We start from the raw sequence: 19,498 nt of genomic DNA on the forward strand, positions 1-19,498 counted from the left end.
CGGGACCGATCCCGCGCCCTTGCCCCGCGCGGGAGGAGGGACGCGGTCCCGTAACGCGGGATGCGGAACGGCCCCCGGAGAGGAAGCGGTGGGAAAAGGATTGTCGGCCCCGAGGCCCCGCTGCCGTCAATGGCCCCGATTGTGCGCTGGGAACAGATGCGGCTTTTCTGCCGCCGTCAATGGAGGAGCTGTGCGGCCCCGCCGAGGGCAGGGGAGGGTCTGGGAGAGCGCTGCTGGAAATGTCAAGCGCGGGGCGGATGCCGAGAGCCCGAGGGATGGGGTGGGGGAGGCGAGGGGGGTGGGAAGCGGCCGGGAATGGTTCCCGATGGAGATGGAGAGATGCTTGCGGGCGGCTGGGATCCTTCCTGGCTGCTAAGGGCACGAGGGCGTTCTGAGGCCGCGTTGTGCTCCTGGTGCGCTCCCTCCCCAGTCCCGCGCTGCGGGGTGACGGGAAATGAGTGAGTAAAGCCGAGCTGAGGTCACCCCCTGGGGCTGCGATGGGGACGCGGGTCTCCCACCGCTCTTCACGTGCCCTCTCCCCGCTGGTGCTGCTTGGCGCTGGGAAGGGGTTCCCCGAGCTGTGCTGGGGCTCCATCCCTCCGCTCCCACCCCATCGCGGTGCCCGGGTCTGTCCGACCACTGCAGGGCAAGGACAGGGACAGGGACAGGGATGGCCCCCTCGGAGGCCGGAGGTCCTGGGAAGCGCTGCCTGGAGCATCCCCACCTTTGGGGCGCGTTTATGGCCGTGTAACGGCAGGAAGGGGCCGGTCCCCCCCGGTGCCGTTGGCCTCCGGCCAAAGCAAACCCGGCACGGCGAGGCTGCGCGGCGTTCCCCCAGCACGGATAGGGCCGGGCTGGAAGAGCGGCCACAAAAGAGCAGCCCGGCCTCCCCCGCGGGCATCGCCCGAGATAACAGCCAGCAGCCGGCGAGATCAGAGAGGGCACCTGCATGGGACCGGCAGGGCAGCCCGGGGACAGGAGGGCACACGGGGTGACACACGGCACGGGGACATGGCAGGGGGTAACACGGAGCCGGAGGGAGTGACGCTGCACGCGGTCCTGCCCCGGGCCAGCACCAGCAGCAGCCGACGGCGGGGACACGGCGGATTTGGGAGCGCTGCTGCTGTCACGATGGGGAAACTGAGGCACGGCCGCGCGTACCGGAACAGGCAGAGCTGGCAGGGAGCAGAGGGGCGGGTTCGCAGGGAAAGGCGTTCTGTGAGCCGCAGTTCTGGGTTAAAAAAGTGGTTCCATGTTTTCTATGAACTGAAAACCCGCTGGGGGGCAGAACTTCTTGCCCCGACGGCTGCTCCCGGGAACGCAAATCCGGGACCGGGGACCGCAGAGCTCCGCTCGGCTCAGCCGCGGCGTTCCCGGCTCAGAAATCCACCATTTTTGGCACAACCGCCCTTTCCAGCAGTGCCGCTCTTCCCGCGAGCCGCGTTACGGAAGAGCGCTGGAAAAACACCCGAGGGTTCGGGATGGATCGTGCTGGGAGGGAAAGGGAAAGGGCTCCGCGCCCGCCCCCGCCCCGCCCCGGCCCCGCTGCCGGCCCGCCCCGCCGGGCCCCGACCTACAGCCGCCGGGCCCCGAGCGGCCCCGCGTAGGGCTGCAGCCCCGCGCCCGGCCCGGACCCGAGGTGAGGGCTGCGGGAGCGGCGGGAGGGAGGGGGGGCTCGGCTTGAGCTGCGGGACGGGGCCGCGTCGGAGCCGCCGGGACCGCGGAGGGGTGGGGCGGCCCCGGGCATCGCGGGCGGGCGGGACGCGGAGCGGGGCCGGAGCGGGGGCTGCGTTCCGTCGGGCAGGACCAGGCCCCGCGGCTCTGGGGTGGGAAAAGAGAGTTCTCGGGGCGTCTTAGGCTCCTCATGGTGATGGGGATCTGGAAGTGTTGTGGGGCGCCCCGTGGTGCCGGGGAGACACAGAAGTGGGGTGCTGCGGGGCACCTCATGGTGACTGAGACCTGGGGGTGCTGCAGGACCCCCCCAAGGTGCCGGGGACGTGGAGAGCTGGGGGTGCTGTGGTGTTCCCTGGGATGCTGGAGGCCTGAGGGTGCTGTGGGGAACCCCATGGTGATGGGAACCCACGGAGCTGTGACACAATATGGTGCTGGAGACCCGGAGAGCTGGGGGTGCTGCGGGGCTCCCTGTGGTGATGGGGATCTGGGGGTGCTGTGGGGCACCCCATGGTATCAGGGACTCAGAGAGCTGGGGGTGCTCTGGGGTTCCCTGGGATGCTGGGGACGTGGGGGTGCTGTGGGGCACCCCATGGCGTCGGAGATCCACAGAAGTAGTGCGCTATGTGGCACCCCATGGTGATGGGGACCTGGAGAACTGGGGGTGCTGTGGAGCTCCCTGGGGTGCTGGGGGTTCTTTGGGGAACCTCATGGTGATGGGGACTTGGGAGTGCAGTGGGACCCCGGGGCTGCTGCAGCCACGTGGGGTGCAGTGGAGCTCATAGCGCTCCCAGATGGAGAGGGCTCAGCCCTCGGGGAACCCACAGCTGTTCCCGGGCACCCAGCATGTGTTCAGCCCCCCCAGCTGCAGGGCGGCCCCCAGCTGCTCATCATCCCCACACGTTGTCACCAGCCCCAAAGGAACTGGGAGCTGTTGGTGGGAGGTGCTGGTGGGGGTGTGCTGTGGATACAGGACCGGCGGCGCGGCCAAGCGGGTGGTGGGGACAGCGCGGTGGCACGAGGTGTGGGCTGAGCTGGTTGTCCCCTTTCTTTGGGGCGGGGGGAGCGGTGGTGAGCATCTGGCCCCGGCCAAAACCCATCCCACCGCAGCGCTGGTGGCATCGCGGGGACGTGCAGACGTGTCACCAAATGGCTCTGAGCGAGGATCCCAAATCACGGCGGGGTGCTGGCAGCTCCGGCCCTCCTGCTGCGGAGGAAGCTGTCTGTGCTCAGTGCTTTCCCTTTAACTTTGGGATTTGGGGCTTATCACTGCGCGCAGCTTCGAGGGAAACGTGTCTGCGGAGATAAATCAAGCTGAAGTGGCCAGGGCTGCTCTGGACTCTGTTCTTCTCACATTCCTCATGACCTCAGTGTTTGGCTCGGAGGAAGGTTGCAGAGTGCTGTCAGTGTGTCCGGCCCCGGCCATCGCCCCGCTGCAGCCCCCATGGATGGCACACCCGGGCCGGGCCTGGCCCCACTCTGCTCCTGCCTGGGGAAATGCCAGGGCCAGAAGTGATGCTTCAGCTTCTGAAGGATGCAGGGTTGGAGCGGTGCCTCGAGCAGAGCGCTGGGGAGCAGGGGGTGCCCAGTGTGGTGTGGGCACAGCCGGCATTGCCCAGCCCCGTGCCCCGCGCCCAGACTCCGCCTGCAGCAACAAAGCCACCGCTGCGGTCCTCCCACCAGGACATGGAGAGCGGCCGCTCTTTGAAGCAGTGCCACGGCGCTGGCGGCCGCGGGATGAGGGGACAAGGCTGGCTTTGTGCAGCCAAGCCCGGCAGGTGACGGCAGAGATTTAACCCTCTCTGTGCTACATTGTGCCACCTCTGTCCGCCTCCGCTTCTCATCCTCAGACCTGAGCTGATGCTCTCCTGTCCTCTGGCACAGGTGGGTGCAGCTGTCGGCATCAGAGGGCACACACAGGGTCAGCGGTGTGGAGCAGCGCTGAGAAAGGGCACTGTGCCCTGAGCCGTGCGGGAAGCGTCGCGGTGCACGGCTCTCGTGGGGCCGGAGTGGGGCTGGAGCGGGGCCAGAGCTGTTCCTGGCGTGGCCCCAGCCAGGACAATTCCCGGTCGCACGGCGGAAGGGAGCGCCGGGGCCGTGCGGCCGTTCCTGTTGCTCTCCCTCTTCCTCCCGCTCGATTCACAGCGGTGCTCAGGGGAAGTTTATTCTGGCCTCGGCGCTGCTTAATGACCTGCAGGGAGGAAAACAACCACTTCCCCAGCTCAGCGAGGAGGGGATGCGCTTCAGCTTGGAGGGTTGGGGCTCCTCTCTGTGTGGCTTTCGTGGGGCTGCAGGGACTGAAATGCCTGGAGCATGGCCCCCAAGGTGTGGGGATGGATGCATGCAGCCCCTGAGCCCTGGGGACGTCACTGAGGGACGAGTGCTGCCTGCGATGGGTCAGGGAAACTTGGAATGGGCCCTTCCCAGCACAGGGATCGCTGTGGCGCGGCCGTTTCCCACCCGGCAGCACTGTTCCCACTGCCCCGTGCCCAGATGCTGCGGCAGGTTGGGGCTGAGCAGTGGCAGCCGCCAGCTTCCTCGGCTGTGAGCTCAGCCCTGGAGCACAGCCCACGCTGCCATTTCCCTTCCCTCGCCTCTTGTAGGGTTCACAGGAATGGCCCGGTCCCTTTTTGTGCCTTTTTCCTGCAGGGAAGGGAAACACTAATTCTCGTTGCTCCTTATGCTGAGTGCCAGGCTCGTGGGCGGGCGGGCATCCCGCTGGCTCCCACCCAGCCTGCGCGTGCCTGGCTCCTGGGAAAGCCAGGCTCCCATTTCATCCCCCCCCGCCGCGCCTTCTCCTGTGGTTTCATCGGGGAAAGCAGCCCGGTTCCTCCTGGGGGCACTGAGCAGCCCCCAGCCGGGTGGGAAACATAGTGCATAGCAGCGATGGGTGCTGGGAGCTGCCGGTGGCCGTGTGGCTTTGCAAAGCATTAGTTTGCAAGATTCTGGGCAGATTTCTCGCTGCCTGAAGGCTCAGTGCCCTGCTCCTTCTCCCCGCTCTGACTCATGGCTTTTTGCACCCTCAGAGCTGGCAGCGCGGCCAGCCCAGGCTGCAAAGCATTCCTTAAATGTACAAACAATCCCTGGGAGCAGCCCCAGCCCACAGGCACCGGGAGGGACCCAGCCAGAGTCGGAGCATGGCTGCAGAGATGTGGCGCAGCTTTGGGGCTGGGGTACCCCGGCCAGGGGAGCGGTGTGGGGTTGGTGGGGTTGGGCCGGATCGCAGTGTTTCGCAGCACAGGGCCCCGCTGTTGTTTCAGGTTGATGGTCCCCTGCTCGGCACTGTCGCAGGGAGAAGATGGCTCAGCCCGCACACCTGAACCAGAACCTGCCAGGTAAAGGGACCGGAGCTGCATGTGGGGACTGGGGGGAGGCTCCACCAGGAGGATCAGGGTTGAGCCAACCCATCCTGATGGGTTTCCTCATCCCAGCACTGACTACAAACCAGAGCAGAGTCCTGCAGCACCTGATGACACTGTGGGTGCCAGGGAGGGGCGATCCACCACATCTCCTCCAGCAGCATCCCAGTACAGCGCAGCGGAAGAGCCCTCCTGCCTCTGTCAGGCCGCTGCCTGAGCTTCTCTGCTTGCCTTGCAGATCTCGGGGGCCCGTTCTTGTACAGGGACCAGGACGATGGCGAGAAGAGCTCGTACTCGGTGGAAACCCCCTATGGCTTCCTCTTGGACCTGGATTTCCTGAAATACGTCGATGACATTGAAAGCGGCCAAACGCTCAAGAAAGTGCCGCTGCCGCGCAGGGCAAAAGGGACCCGGCTGCAGCCCGGCACACTGCGCAGCCCCAGCAGCCATGCCAGCGGCTGGACCTCCACCGAGTCCCTGGCCTCCACGCTCAGTGAGGATGGGAGGAGTGCGCTGCTGCTGTCCCCGCACGGCCGGGCGGTCCCCGAGCACCCCGGCAAGCAAACCTCGCTCCCCACGTCCCCGCCGCCCGCGGTGCGGCTGCTCCCACCTCCTGCCCGCAAGTGCCTGGCGAGAAACCCACAGGTGGAGAAGACCTTGCTGGAGACGAGCAGGAGGCTGGAGCAGGAGCAGAGCCACTCACAGCCAGGCGCCCCGAGCCAGGCGCACCCATGGGTGCCAGCAGGGTGCGAGGGCCAGCCGGGCTCCGTGCGGATGAGCCCCGGCAGCTCAGGGCGCAGCACCCCAGCCGCAGGGCTCGGGGCCGCCCCGCTGCAGCACGTGCGGGAGCAGATGGCCGCGGCCCTGCGGCAACTGCGGGAGTTGGAGGAGCAGGTGAAAACCATCCCACTGCTGGAGATGCAGATCTGCGAGCTGCAGCGGGAGAAGGCGAAGCTGATGGAGAAGCTGTCGGCAGAGCCCGGCAAGGTGTTGGATCAAACCGGTGGGAGCGAGGAGCAGACCCAAGCAGAGCTGGAGGGTGAAGTGGAGCTGGCGAAGGGACGAGCGAGCAAGATTGTGGAGCTGAGGAAGCTGACGGAGAAGCTGGCTGTGCCGGAGCGGGGCGGCCGCAGCGTGCCGGGCAAAGGCATGGCTGCCAGGCCCAGGGCTGCAGAGAGGCTGTGCCGCTCCGTGGCGGTGGGCGAGGAGCGGGCCATGAGCGACGCTGTCTTCTACTACCGATCGCAGCAGGCGGGCAGTGACGTGCCAGACGGGCGGGAGCGCCGGGACGTGGCCGTGTGGGTGCTGGAGTCCTCGCTGGGCCTGGCCCCCGAGGCAGAGCGGGAGCTGGAACTGCTGCAGCAGACGGTGGGGCACCAGAAGGACGTGATCGCCCTGATGGAGGGGCACCTGCAGGAGGCCACGCGCGAGCTGGAGGAGCTGCGCATGGAGGTGTGCGCCCGCCAGCCCCGCAGCTGCGTGGACAAGGAGGTGACGGCCAGGCCGCAGGTGGCTGAGGCGCTGGTGGAGGCGGCGGTGGCCACGCAGAGCCGGGCGGCCGGAGAGCCCATGGAGACGGCGGACGCGGCTGTGGGGTGCTCCCCGCAAACCGCCTGCGTTGGGGTCAGCTGCCGGCCCCACGGGCAGGACGTGGCTGTCGGGCCCGATGTGGCTGTGGGCCATGAAGACAAAGGCAGCCAGGCCGACGTGGGCCCCGCCGATGCAGGCCCCACTGGTGCAGGCCCTGCCAACATGGGCCTCACCAGTGGAGGCCCTGCTGATACAGGCCCCACTGATCCACATCCTACCAACGTGGGCCCCACCGATGCAGGTCCCACCAACACAGGCTCTGTCGATCCAGGCCCTGCTGTCCCAGCCTGTGAGCAGGTGGAGCCCGGTGCGTGTGATGCCGGATGCCAGCAGCCCCCCCCAAGCAGTCCCACTGCCCCGGCACCGCAGTGTGCAGCAGTGCTGGAAGCAACAGGGGCTGCCACGCATCCTGTGGCCCCCTCAGCAGAGATGGAGGATGGTGGCCAGGAGCTGGCACAGGAAGGCAGAGCGGCCCCCAGCCCTGCGGCCAGTGAGTTGGGGTGGGGGCTTGGGGTGCCCCCCAACTCGCCGGGCCCTGATCCCATTTCTGTGCTGCAGGAGCCCTGAAGTCCATCATGAAGAAGCGGGATGGACCTCCCCGGAGCGAGGCTGAGGGCAGCAAGAAGAGCCTGCAGTTTGTGGGCGTGCTGAACGGGGAGTACGTGCCCGGGGTCCCCGTGGTGCTGGGGGCTGCCCCCTCCCTCAACCATGGGGCAGTGGGGGGCACCCGGTCGGTGCAGCCACTGAGCCCCTCTTTCTGCACAGGTATGAGAGCACATCCAGCGAGGAGGAGGAGGAGGAGGAGGAGGAAGGAGACAGCTCCTCCGAAAAGGCTTCAGCTGACAGCTCTGACAGTGAGGAGCCAGGGGGCACCGACACCTCGGAGGAGGAAGAAGAGGATGCTGCGGATGGGGACAGCCAGTGCGAGCTGAGCAGGGAGCAGGAGGGTGAGGGAGCCAGCATGGCCCCGCCGGAGCCCCCCGAGGTGAAGGAGAAGTAAGTGCTGCGCCTGCACCGCGCTCCGGTCCTGCTGATGGGAAAAACACGCTCACCTCCTGCAGAAAGCATTGGGCAGGAAAAGTTGTTCCTGCGTCACCGGTCTGCTAAGGAAACCCTGAGAACGAGGCTGCAGCTGCCTCTTTTCTACAGGAGTGATGGGAAGAAAAAAAAAAAAAAAAAGGCATTTTTTAACAAAGGGAAAAAATTCAGCCTAAAAATGGGCAGATCAGTGTCTGAGCATGTCCGTATAAGGCTGCGTTTGGCAGGCTGGACCCCCCCAGGGGCATGGCCACAGAACTGGGAGGAGGGCTCCAGCAATGGGGACGTTCTCTGGGGGAGTACGAGGAACTGGGGAGAGGAGGAAAACCTCAGGGCTTGGGGGGGGGTGGGGGGGCAGGGGCTCCTTGCTGTTGGTGCCATAGCCACCCTTGTGCCCCCCAGGTTCGAGCTGAGCCCCAGGATGCGGGAGGCCTGCCTCATTGTCAAGACCCACCTGGGCCACCCCACAGCCACCAAGAGCAAGGAGGCGGTGAGTCGGGTGCTACAACTGGGACGGGCACCACCGGGCCAGCCCTCCCCAAAGATGGGCCAGCAATGCCCACATCAGCACTTTTCTCCCAAAGCATGGCCCAGATATCCCAAAATCCCACGTAGACTCAGGGCTGTCCCTGCACGGGGCTAGGTTGTGGGGTCCTGCCTCCCTGCCACGCAGAGGCTCAGCCCCACTCGCTGCCCACAGCTCACCAGCAGCAGCCTGGTCCTGCAGGAGTGGTTCCGTCTGTCCAGCCAGAAGTCATCCATCCCCGACACGGTTGCCAACCACCTCCTGGCCTTTGCCGAGCTCTCACCAGCCCTCTTGGCCCACGTGGTCAACCTGGCCGACGGGAACGGCAACACAGCCCTGCACTACAGCGTCTCCCACTCCAACTTCCACATCGTGCGGCTGCTGCTGGACACAGGTGGGTGCCCCTGGATCTGCATGGCCCCAGAAACGTCCCCACTGCAGGGATGCCCTGGGAGCAGCACCCTAAAGCCTTCCTCTGCCCGTCCCCACAGGGGTGTGCAATGTGGACCACCAGAACAAAGCCGGCTACACGGCCCTCATGCTGGCAGCTCTGGCAGCCGTGGAGCAGGAGGATGACATGAACGTGGTCAGGAGGCTCTTCAGCATGGGCAATGTCAACGCCAAGGCCAGCCAGGTTGGTGTGGGGTGGGGGCCACCATGTCCCAACCCCCTGCGAGTGGCTCCCGGCACCATGCTCACCTCCTGAGCCCATCCCAAGGGGCCAATACATGGGGAGGGCATCATATCAGGAACTCTCTCCATCTGACATCAGGCAAGGAGGTGCTCAGAGCCCACGTGGGCACTGGGGACAGCAGTGGGGCAAGCGGGTGGCCCAGCTGGGGTTGGACCATCCTGGCAGCGTCCCTCGTGTCACAGGCTGGCCAGACCGCACTGATGCTGGCTGTCAGCCACGGACGGCAGGAGATGGTGGAAGCCCTGCTGGCCTGCGGAGCCGATGTGAACCTGCAGGATGAGGAGGGCTCAACTGCGCTCATGTGTGCCTGCGAGCACGGCCGCGTGGAGACCGTGAAGCTGCTGCTGGCTCAGCCCACCTGCGACGTCTCCATTGTGGACAGTGTAAGGCATTGCTGCCAGGGCCCAAGCACGCTCACCCACACCCAGACACAAACCCAAATCTCTCCCAACTGCTCTTCTGTCTTCCTTAGGATGGCAACAATGCTGTCACCATTGCGCTGGAGGCAGGACACAGCAACATCGCAGTGCTCCTGTATGCCCACCTCAATGGGACAAAGGCACAGCCACAGGTGAGTGCTGCAGCCCCCTCATTCCTTGCAAGGGACACAGAGGTGGCACTGCACCACCAACAGGGCATACCTGGTGGGCAGGTGGCACAGGGAGTGGAATGGGGCTGTGACACAAGTGAGAGCAACTGATGGTACCCAAGGAAGACACTGTGGAGGCAAGAGCAGTGTCCCACAGGTGCCAGATGCTCAGCACACCCTTGGTGGCAGGGGACCAGCCTGGCTGGCCCCAACCAGGAGCCACAGGAGGGGTCTCTGGTGGCATTTAGTGACTCTGCTCCCTCTCTGCAGCAGGGGACATCAACAACAGGGACCAAGAGCCCTGGGAGCCCAAAGAAGCCAAATTAGGATGACCTTTGGATCCGGCTGTGTGCCAGCTGGCCACCATCAGAGCTGGGCTGTCACTTATGTCCCTTCTCCTGCTGCTCCTTCGCGTGCTGAATTGCTCCCTGAGGCTGCGGATGTTTTCTATCTCCCATCGACAGAGTAGGCACTGTCCCTGGGCCTCACTGCAGGAAGTGTTCCACTGCAGCTGCAGGAGCACCACAGGGCCGGCGAGGGGGAGCAGGGCTGTGGGAGGGCGAGCAGCAGCAGTGGGAGAGGGGACATGGAGCAGCTGACTCACGGCCACAGGAGCATTTCCAGACTGAAATATGTGCTCGTCTTTTCTGGCATTTCCTTTCCCAGCGAAAACCTGGCTCTTCTCTAACACATGCACACAAAAGAAAAAATATATGTTGCTTAGCATACATATAAAAAAAGTTGAACATCAAATCACTCCATGATTTGATTTGCTTAATGGGAGCCAAAACTGGGTGCTCAGGGCTGCAGCCGAGCTGACAGAAGAGAGATGAGACCCACAGCTGCATTTAGGGACTGAGGCTGCCCAGCCTACGCCAGGAGCCACAGCAAGATGAAAGTCACCCTGCAAGCATTTCCCATGTTACAAGTTCCACGGCCAACAACTGTCCAGGGGCTCTCACCGCCTTCAGAAGTCCACTTCCTTCCCTTCCCCAAGGGGAGGAGGGTGGCTGCTAGTTCCAGGAATAGAGATTAGCAAGAAGAGCTCAGAGAAAGCCTAGGGCCTGCAGAGATGGACACGTATGTAGGAACATGTGTGTGCAAGTGTGTATGCACCAGGCAGGGTGGGAACAGACAAGGTAAGGATGAGAATGGGAGCAAACAAAACAAGAAGGCTTTTGCATGTGAAGCAGGCCCTGCTCTGACTTGCACAAAGGTAAGCGATGCTGCAGCCCCCACTGCCACCCCTTGGCTCCTCTTCCTCCACTGAGGCTCACAGCAGAGGCCTGCTCTGAGCCATCCCACCAGCTGGGAAGTGCTCCCAGCAGAGCTGCCCTGGGCAGCACGCCGCTGTTCTCGCCCCGTTTCAGCTTTGCACTGAAGTTACTATACGATGCTTACAGCCACTCTCTAGCACACCGCTCTGTATGTACTCCACACTCACTGCTTTTGTTTCACAGGTCTGTTTACTGACATTTTAATACTGATGTTTATTTTTAAATAAAATTTAAAGTTATTTTGAGATATTACAGAGACCATCAGCAGTCTCCTGCCTCTTTGTCTGGGAGCCGCCCTGGCCCCGAGCATTCCAACCCACTCCCTGCAGGCTTCTGAACTGGCTAAATCCATCCGTGATGTTTTTTCTTCCAGCTGAACAAAAAAAAATGAAACCTGCATTCAGGTCCTGTGAGGTGGTGGCTTCTGACCTGTCTCACTTCACAGAACCGAGCATAACATTGAGACCAGGTGCAGCCCTTCGCTCCCTGGTTTGCCCTGGCACTGATAATGTTCAGCTGCACTGTAATGGAGCACAGTGAGGATGCAAGGTCCTTGCAGGGCAGAATGGTACAGTGACCACACAGAGACAACTGGAGAGGGCTACAGCTGCTCCGAGCTACCCCACTCACTACATATGCACGTCCACCTGGCCACTCGCTCGCAGCTGATGCCTTGTGTCACTCAGCAGCACAGCTGGCAGCTCTGCTCTGCTGCCTGCCCAAACACACCACATTCCTCTGTCACTGCCAAAGCTATGCTGGGAATGAAAAGCAGCCAGATAAGTGAACTCACAGCAGGCTTCTCCTTGCACTGAGAGCTAGCCCTGGAGATCTCTGCTGTGTCACAAGAACCAAGGGAAGGCAGGCTCACCCTATGATCTGAAATTAAAGGGACAAAGAGGAATCAAGAATCAGATAAAGCAACAGCACATGCACATACCTGACAATCCTAAGTACAGTGATTTGAACATTCAGTTCTGCAAGTGCTCCCCTCATCCTTTGGAAGCTCAAAATTTATTCCCTGTCACTGAAGGGCCTTAATAAGGTTCAGGACACTGAAGGAAGACAAAGCCTCCCATAGACAAACCACACGATAAAAACCACAGTTATCAGCCACAGCCCTGACTCAGTTAAAACACATCGCAATCATCGCTGCCACCTGGTAGAAAACATCAATCTGTCACAGGGACAGAGTGCTTAAAAACAGCTCCTGAACCATGACAGTTTTCAGACTGATTCTTAACACTTTGTCCTACTTCTACCTTTATTTAGTGGCCTAAAACAATAAACTTCTGGCTGATCTTGTGGTAGAAAAGAAAGCTGAAAGAACTGACATTAATTTATTGACACCTTGAAGAAGAGAGATGAACACTCGCTCTCTGTGGGTGACTGGCAGGAAAGACTGCAAGGAGCTGTATTTATAGCAGCACTGATGGAATTGCTTACTGAGGGCACAAGGGCTGAGGCAGCAGGCAGCAACTACACAGGCTAGTAAACTGACTTTCAAATTGTAACAAAATCCTATGTGAGGACTGCAAGCATTGCAGTACCTCTCTGCTGGGTACATACAAAGAAACATTAAGTAGAATGCTCAGAAACAAGGTTGCTGTAATCAAAACCAAGCTAGTTTTGCTTTAAATAACAAATTAACAAAAAAGCAAGAACAGGGCAATATCAAGATGAAGGCATTACGTGCAACCACAGTAACACGAGCACGCTTTCGTCTTTCTGGTGAACCCAAAACCAAAGAAATGCTTTGAAGGTAACGCATTCAAAAAGGAAGTCTAGGGCAAAAGACTACTGGAAAAGACATTTATTGTGTGAACACGAACGCCACGCTCCTCTCCATGCCGGCTGCTCCCAACCCACGCAGTGGGGCTCCAGCACCTGGCACCCAGCAGCAGCGCGGTGCGCGGCCCGGCCGGGCAGCTGGGGGCAGCGCTCACCGCTCAGCGCAGCCGCCGGGCCTCGCGTTCCGACTCGAGCAGGGTGAGGACGTCGCCCTCGCGCACCGGCCCCTTCACGTTGCGGATGATGGAGCGGCTCGTGTCGTCCATGAACTCCACGCGCACCTGCGGCGAAGCGAAGCGTCAGGGCGGCCCGGCCCGGCCCAGCAGCCCCACGGCCCGGCCCAGGAGCCCCGCTCACCTGCGTGCACTGCCCCTGGGAGCCAGTCCGGCCCAGCACCTTGGTCACCTGCGGACACAGAGCAGCGCGTCAGTTCCCGGTCATCATCCCCCGCCCACGGACAGCCCCGCGGCCCCGCGCCCTCACCCTGGCCAGCTTGATGGGCTGCACGCGGCTCGTGTCCATGGCGGCTCTAAGGGCAGGAAGGGGGAGGGGCCGCCCTGCTCCTCTTTATATAGCGCCAAATCTCGCGAGATCCATCAAACCCCGCGCTCTCCCGCCGCACAGCCTCATTTTACGTACGTCCAAGTCTCGCGAGATCAAGAATACTCCACGCTCTCCCTCCGCGCGGCCTCTCGTTATGTATCCCCAAGTCTCGCGAGACCCAGCGTGCGCCGCGCTCTCCCTCCCCGCCCCTCGCTGCCCTTCACAACAGCCAAGATGGCGACGGCCACTCGCCTCATCCAGCGGCTCCGTAACTTCCTGGCGGGGGTAAGGGTGGGTCCGGCCCGCGGCAACGCGCGTCCCGCTGGCGAGCTCCGGCGGCCGCGGTGAGGTGGCCGCCCCCTGAGACGGTCTCGCCTTGCTTTGCAGCGGGACCTCCAGTCCAAGCTGGCGCTGCGTTACACGGAGATCTCCAAGAGGTATCGCTGGGCTGCGTCCCGGGGCCGTTCCTCGGCCGCTGGGGCGGTAGGGCGCTGCCGCTCCCCGGGTCTGCCTTTTAACCTAGCGGTGTTGAGGCTCGCTGGCAGCAGCCCCTGTGCTGAAGCTCTCAAACCTTTGCAGGACGCAGCCGCCGCCCCGGCTCCCGGTGGGCCCCAGCCACAAGTTCGCTGACAACTATTACTGCACGCGGGACGGGCGCCGGGAGGCAGCCCCACCCATCGTGGTCGCCTCGGGGCTGAAAACGCTCGCTGCAGGGGCCCAGGGCAGCAGGTAGGTGAGAGCTCCTCCACACAGTGCGGGTCTGAGCCTCGTGCGCTTTGGACCAAAGCAGAGTTTTTCTAACAGGCAGTGCTGGCAGCTTTCACACATTAAAAGAATGCTGATCTGATTGTTTTTGCTTTTCTTTATTACAGTCTCTTGTGTTTTCCTTTTTCTACCCTAGTTCGAGTTCAGCGGTGACAACAGCTGACAAAAAGCCAGTGACACCAGGGCCAGTGCTTAAGAAGTGGGAAATCTCAAAAGACCAGCCCTATTTGTGAGAAATGAGCGTGACAAGGCTGGACGTACAGATCTTGGTTTGTTAAAAAGCAGCACTCTAATGGTAACCCTGCAGTGGATTTACCTACAAAGATGCTATACAGGACATATTTGCACACACAACTAATAAATATACTCAAAGTTGTGGATATTCTCTCATTTTGTCTGTTCTGTTTGAATTACTGAAATTGTTCTTTAATGCTGTTTTAGGTGTGAAGTTATTTCAGGAGAAGGTAATAGGATGATGTACTAATTTGAGTGTGGGCTTGGCACATTTATGAGATGTCTGTGATATAATCTCCTGCAAGAGGAGACCTGGAAACATAGCTGGGATATCTCTAACGGACAGAACTGAGCAAAACACCTGGTGCTCTTATGTTCTGGTACGAGATATCTGTTATCCAGCCCGTAGCACTGCTTAGCTCTCAGCAGCCTCAGAGTCCTGCTCTGCATGGGTTTAGCATCCGTCAGTTCATTCTGCTGTTGCACCCATAAAGCTGTGATTTATTAGAAATGGTTGATTCAGATTTTGCTCTGGAGCCTGTCCTCATAGCACACCAAGCACCTTGAGACATTTGGCGTGGTTTAGAGGAATCCAGCTGCTTACTGTCACTTCCCAAGATGACTCTTAAAAGCAGAACAGTCTGTCTGTGGCAGAGGCCCCTCCATGCTCACCCTGCCAGCGCCAGGTCCCTGCAGGCCATGCCCTGCAGCCCAGCACGGAGCGCCCTGCAGAGAGGTGTGCTGCTCTCACAGCAGCCCCGCACTCCTCCAGGGTGGGTACCTGTGAATTTCGTTGATGAGTGGTGTCCCTCAGTGGTGAGTACTGGGCCCGATGCTGTTTAATATCTCCACGGATGATGCTGACAGTGAGATCAAGTGCGCTCTCCGTGAGTTTGGGGATGATACCGAGCTGTGTGGCGCGGTTGACATTCCTGAGGGACAGGATGCTGCCCAGCAGTGAGCCCGGGAGAACGTCATGCGGTTCAACAGATCCTCGTCTGCCGTCCACGGGAACAGTCAAGGTCAGGCAGAGCGAGGGCTCGGGCAGCAGCCAGCCGCGCGGTGACACTGCCCGCTGCTCCCCCCCAGCCAGAGCCGCGCCGCGATGTCCCGCTGAGGGGGCGGGGCCTCCTGGAGGGGGCGGGGCCTTTTGAAGGTCGCGCGCCGGCTCGAGGCCGTCCCATTGGCCGAGGGGCGCAGCGGCACGCATGCGTCCTGCTCCCGCGTGGCCCGCTTTATAGGCGCGCGGCGGAGGTCCCGCTGCTGGCATGGCGCGGCTGCTGGCGGTGCTCGTGCTGCTGCGCGCGGCCGGCCCGCTGCCCACCCCCATCCCCGGCAACGGTGAGTGCAGGCGGCCGCGGCTCCCGCCGTCCTCTCTCCTCATTGGGTCCCCGCTCACGCCCTTCGCTCTCATTGGTTGGTGCCGCCCGCGGCTCTCTCGCTCATTGGCTGGTGCTCGCGCACCCCGGGAGCGGGCGGTGGGGTTCCCCGGGGTTCCCCTCAGTGCTGCGCTCCGCTCCGCTCAGCTCAGCCCGTCCCGCCCCGCAGGCTCCCTGACGCCCTGCCCGCCCGAGCAGTTCCAGTGCGATCCTCAGAGTGTCTGCTCCCCGCTGGAGTGGCTCTGCGACGGTCACCCCGACTGCAGCGATGAACGGGACGAGTGGGGCTGCGACCCGAGCGGGAGCCCCGCGGCGCCCACCGCCCGCGGCACAGGTACGGAGCGGCCCTCCTGCCGGGGCTGGCGTCGGTTTGGCGGGGGGGGACGGGCTGGGAGCCTGGGGAAGGCCGAGAGGGATCTGAGCTGCGGGGTCAGGAGGACGGGCAGGGGCGGGGGCACTGGAGCCCGGGGAGCTCTGTGCTGCGAGGTGCAGACCCGGCACGAGCTGCCCGCAGCGGCGGGGCGGGCTCCTCCTCCGGACATTCCCCATCCCCCGGGACGCTTTGCTGCGCACCCGCCGGGGGGGTCGGACCGGGGCACCTCCAGCGGCCCCTTCCCGCAGTTCAGCGTCTCCTCGCGGCGGTGCCACCCAGCTGTCATAAAGCCCGCGGGGAGATGAAACAGTTTTACAGCGCTGTTATAAAGATAAGAGCTGGGGCTGGCTAACAGGGCCAGAGCCTTCCTCCCGTGCGGCTTTCGGTCCCTCTGAAGCAGCCTCACCCATCGCACCTTACCCTGGGCTCTCCTGGCAGATCTGAGCGGAGGAAATGCCGAGCAGCCCCACCTCCTGCTTCCCCCTGTGCAGGGCTTCCTCAGGAAGCGCTCTGAAGTTCCTGCTTCCCCTGCGCGCGCGCCAGCTGCCTCGCAGCCCTTGTCCTTGGGGTCTGAGCTCCCTGGGCCTATGGGCAGAACGGATGCAGCCGCCTTGCTTCAGATCCACTTCTAACCTAGCTTGGTTGGTTAATTTATTGCCTTTGTCTCCTCCTACCCTAACAGTCCTCCCTATCTGGGAGAGGTGAGGAAAGTTTCCCAGCTCTCGCTGGTGGCGTGGGCTAATCGTAGTAGTAGCAGATAAGGCTTTGCTTCAGCTGATACAGGCCTGCTGGCACTCCTGAGGTGAACTGGGAGCCTGCTCGGGTTTGGGCTGGAGGCTGCTCTGCGCGGTGGCTGGGAAGCCTGATGGACTTCTTGCTTTTCCCATCCCAGAGGCTTCAGCTGTCCCTGCACCTGGGCGCTCTCTGCCATCCAGGAATCAGGGCCGCATGTGGATGTTGATCGTTGCAGGTATGTGAGACTCAGAAGCACGAGTATGAGCAAGTTTCCCTGTTGCAAGAGATGCCTATATGACCACCGTGGTGAGGGACTGGGTCTCTGTGACCCTTGTCTCAGTTGGAGGACGGAGTTGATGCTGCCCTTCCACATACACACAAATGCAAGTCCCCCTACTCTCACCTCACGTGCAAACCACTTGTATGTCTGCGAAACAAACCCTTTTTGCATGAAGTAAAAAGGACAATGACTCAATGGTCTGGTGTGTACCCAGCACACAACTATTACCAGGCCGGAGACTGTGCTGGAACTGAGGGTGGTGATCTGGAATTTCCTCTCTTCCCACCCCCCCCCCCAAACCTCTTTTCCTCTCCCCCGTCTTTTTTTCCTCTCCTCTCTCTTTTCAAGCTAAATTAGAATGCAACACAAGGCATATCATCACACCAATAATGTATAGATATGTAAATATATACCCTGCATTTTGTGCTAGGTGCCATAGTGGAGTACAGATCAACATTGAACTGATTGTTTGGCAGCGTTGCACCTTAATTAGCCTGAGGGAATTCCAGAGCCTCAGTGATCCTGATCTGACTGGGTCATGGTGGCTGTGAGTCACTCTCCTGGTGATGCTGATTCCAGGCTGGTTATCAGTAGCTACATTCTGTGGGCATGGAGGCTTAGAGGAGGCTGTGCACCGTGGCTTGATCGTTCCTGGATGTGGGTGGAGCGTGCCTTCCTCTTGGAAAGGCATCCTGCTCCATGCAGCGTGGCACTAACAATTCCATGCTCTTTGTCCATTATTCCTCAGTCTGCTGATCTCTGTTGACTAATGCTACAAGCAGCAGAGCCTGGTGCTGATACCCAGGCCAGGCGCAGTGAGTGGTTCTCTGCTTATGCACTCTTCTCCTTAGTGCTCCTGAGCTGCCTGGTAGCTGTGGGTGGTATCGCTGCATGGGGCAAGTCCAAAGCAAAAAGCAGGTCTGACATCTTCAGTCTCGAAAACGCATCCAGGGAGCAGCTGGTGCCTGACAAGGGCCAGGCAGACTTATTCTCCTGAGAGGTAAGTTCTTTGCCCCTCACGTGCCCTGTGTGCGTGAGGAAGCAATGCTTCTTGACCTCTGTTTCTAGCATCAGAGCTTTTCCCTTGGGTAGCTTTTCCCAGTTCTCCCTGCTGCTGGTCAGCCACACACCTGGGGTTTCAGTTTGCCCTGAAGCAGCAGAACTCCTCCCTTCCTTCCTCTCTACCAGACGAGAGCTCTTTGACTGCAGAGATCACTGCACGACATACTCTGAGAAGATGCTGGCTTCTTTCAGTACTCATGTGTCCTTCCTTTGCTGCCAAGGACTCTGAGCACTCATGCTAAGACACTAATTTCCTGTTGTGGGTTGGTTTCCTTGACCTTTTACAAACAGAAGTTAAAACTAGATTTCATGGGAAGAGGACAGTCAACAACCATGTGTTTTTTCTTTCCTGTAACAGGGATCTTTCACTGTGAGGTGGTAAGATGGGACTAGACTGCTCTCCCTCCTGCTCACCGCAGAAGCTGACTGAATTTGGACATAAGCTCTTGAATCTGGTTTGCTGTTACACTAGAATGCTCCCATTGGAAACGAGTCTAAGATCGTGGCACTGTAGCACTAGAAATAGGACAGGACCTTCCCTGGTGCTGTGAAATCACCCCTCCTAAGGGTGACAGAAATTCTCTCACTGCTTTTGCCTACAAGGATTGTTAATGCTGCTTCTTATCACCGTGGCCTTCAACCTAAGGGTTTAATTCTCCATGAAGGTGCTATTCTTCCACCCCTCTCAGCAAGAGCTCGCTGAACCCACGCACATCAGATGTGCTCTCCTTAAGCCTCCTTTTGCTGGAGGTTTTGTGTTCGGTGTCTCTTGCTTTCAGCTTGCAATAATGAGTTTCTTAGGCTGAATGCTGTTCGCTCTGCTTTGTTGGCTCTGCTCTGTGGTTGTTTCTGCATGGCTCAGTGCTGTGCGCTTTGTGGAACTGACAGTGTTGGAGTTGTGCTGTGACCCAGCAGCAGCTCAGCACCACGCAGCCCTTCCTTCCCTGTGGGTTGGGGGAGAGAACTGTAAAAAATCATAAAGTAGAACTTGTGCGTTAAGATGGAAGCTATTTAATATGATAGAAAAGGGGGGGAAGGTAATTATAAATATATATAAATTTATATATTTACAAAACAAATGATGCACAATGAGTTGCTCACCACCTGCTGACCAGTGCCCAGCTGAAGCACGGCATGTTAGCAGTATTCTTTTTTTCCCCAAAGCCAAAACATAGCATTGTACCGGACACCAAGGAGAACATCCATCCTGGCCCAGCTGAAAGCAGGGCAGATTACTGAGCAGGGCCTCTAATTCAGCGTTGACCTCTGTTCCATGTGCTCCTTGCCAAGTGCTCAGTAAGCACAGAAGATACAAAGCTGCTCTGCGCTGGCAGGCTGAGCAAATGCTGCCATCGGCCTCAGAGCAGGAGCCTTCTGCTCTTGTGTAGCATGTAAGTGTGCAGCTGTAACCCATGGGACCGGCTTCTGTATGAGGTGTGGAGTGCTGGCACGTTGCAGCACCGGTAACTTGTAGTACCAAGAAGTTGTATGCACGACCTTGGCTCTGTTTCCATAAGGACAAGTAGAGGTAGCTGCTGGGGAATGCCATGGGAGAATAAAGAACGTGAGATGGTAACAACTTCTGAATTTGC

General features: G+C 60.5%; 4 protein-coding genes across 6 annotated transcripts; 3 read left to right on the top strand and 1 right to left on the bottom strand.

Annotated features, from left to right (window-relative positions):
* Nucleotides 1,522–11,008, top strand: KANK3 (KN motif and ankyrin repeat domains 3). Of its 3 annotated transcripts, none has more exons than XM_021378564.1 (11): nucleotides 1,522–1,639; nucleotides 4,932–5,006; nucleotides 5,269–7,110; nucleotides 7,179–7,278; nucleotides 7,386–7,616; nucleotides 8,061–8,148; nucleotides 8,359–8,578; nucleotides 8,676–8,818; nucleotides 9,061–9,261; nucleotides 9,351–9,449; nucleotides 9,741–11,008. In XM_021378564.1, exons 2-11 carry the CDS (start codon nucleotides 4,970–4,972, stop codon nucleotides 9,792–9,794), a joined length of 3,015 nt encoding a protein of 1,004 aa, XP_021234239.1. In that variant the 5' UTR covers nucleotides 1,522–1,639; nucleotides 4,932–4,969; the 3' UTR covers nucleotides 9,795–11,008. The 3 variants fall into 3 exon arrangements, with proteins under 3 accessions (XP_021234239.1, XP_021234237.1, XP_021234238.1); XM_021378562.1 differs by having other exon boundaries at nucleotides 1,523–1,639; nucleotides 9,738–11,008; XM_021378563.1 differs by lacking the exon at nucleotides 1,522–1,639 and adding an exon at nucleotides 1,770–3,555 and having other exon boundaries at nucleotides 9,738–11,008.
* On the bottom strand, nucleotides 12,543–13,128 carry RPS28 (ribosomal protein S28). The gene is made up of 3 exons (XM_021378568.1): nucleotides 13,019–13,128; nucleotides 12,893–12,940; nucleotides 12,543–12,816 (listed from the first exon to the last, which is right to left on the bottom strand). Exons 1-3 carry the CDS (start codon nucleotides 13,055–13,057, stop codon nucleotides 12,694–12,696), a joined length of 210 nt encoding a protein of 69 aa, XP_021234243.1. The 5' UTR covers nucleotides 13,058–13,128; the 3' UTR covers nucleotides 12,543–12,693.
* Nucleotides 13,219–14,228, top strand: NDUFA7 (NADH:ubiquinone oxidoreductase subunit A7). The gene is made up of 4 exons (XM_021378566.1): nucleotides 13,219–13,363; nucleotides 13,466–13,515; nucleotides 13,658–13,807; nucleotides 13,980–14,228. The coding sequence occupies exons 1-4, from the start codon at nucleotides 13,313–13,315 to the stop codon at nucleotides 14,074–14,076; spliced, it is 348 nt and encodes a 115-aa protein (XP_021234241.1). The 5' UTR covers nucleotides 13,219–13,312; the 3' UTR covers nucleotides 14,077–14,228.
* On the top strand, nucleotides 14,381–19,485 carry CD320 (CD320 molecule). Its single transcript, XM_021378567.1, has 3 exons — nucleotides 14,381–15,418; nucleotides 15,626–15,790; nucleotides 16,722–19,485. The coding sequence occupies exons 1-3, from the start codon at nucleotides 15,346–15,348 to the stop codon at nucleotides 16,805–16,807; spliced, it is 324 nt and encodes a 107-aa protein (XP_021234242.1). The 5' UTR covers nucleotides 14,381–15,345; the 3' UTR covers nucleotides 16,808–19,485.

This window comes from Numida meleagris, chromosome 27 (genome assembly GCF_002078875.1).
Source record: "Numida meleagris isolate 19003 breed g44 Domestic line chromosome 27, NumMel1.0, whole genome shotgun sequence".
NCBI lineage: Eukaryota > Metazoa > Chordata > Aves > Galliformes > Numididae > Numida > Numida meleagris.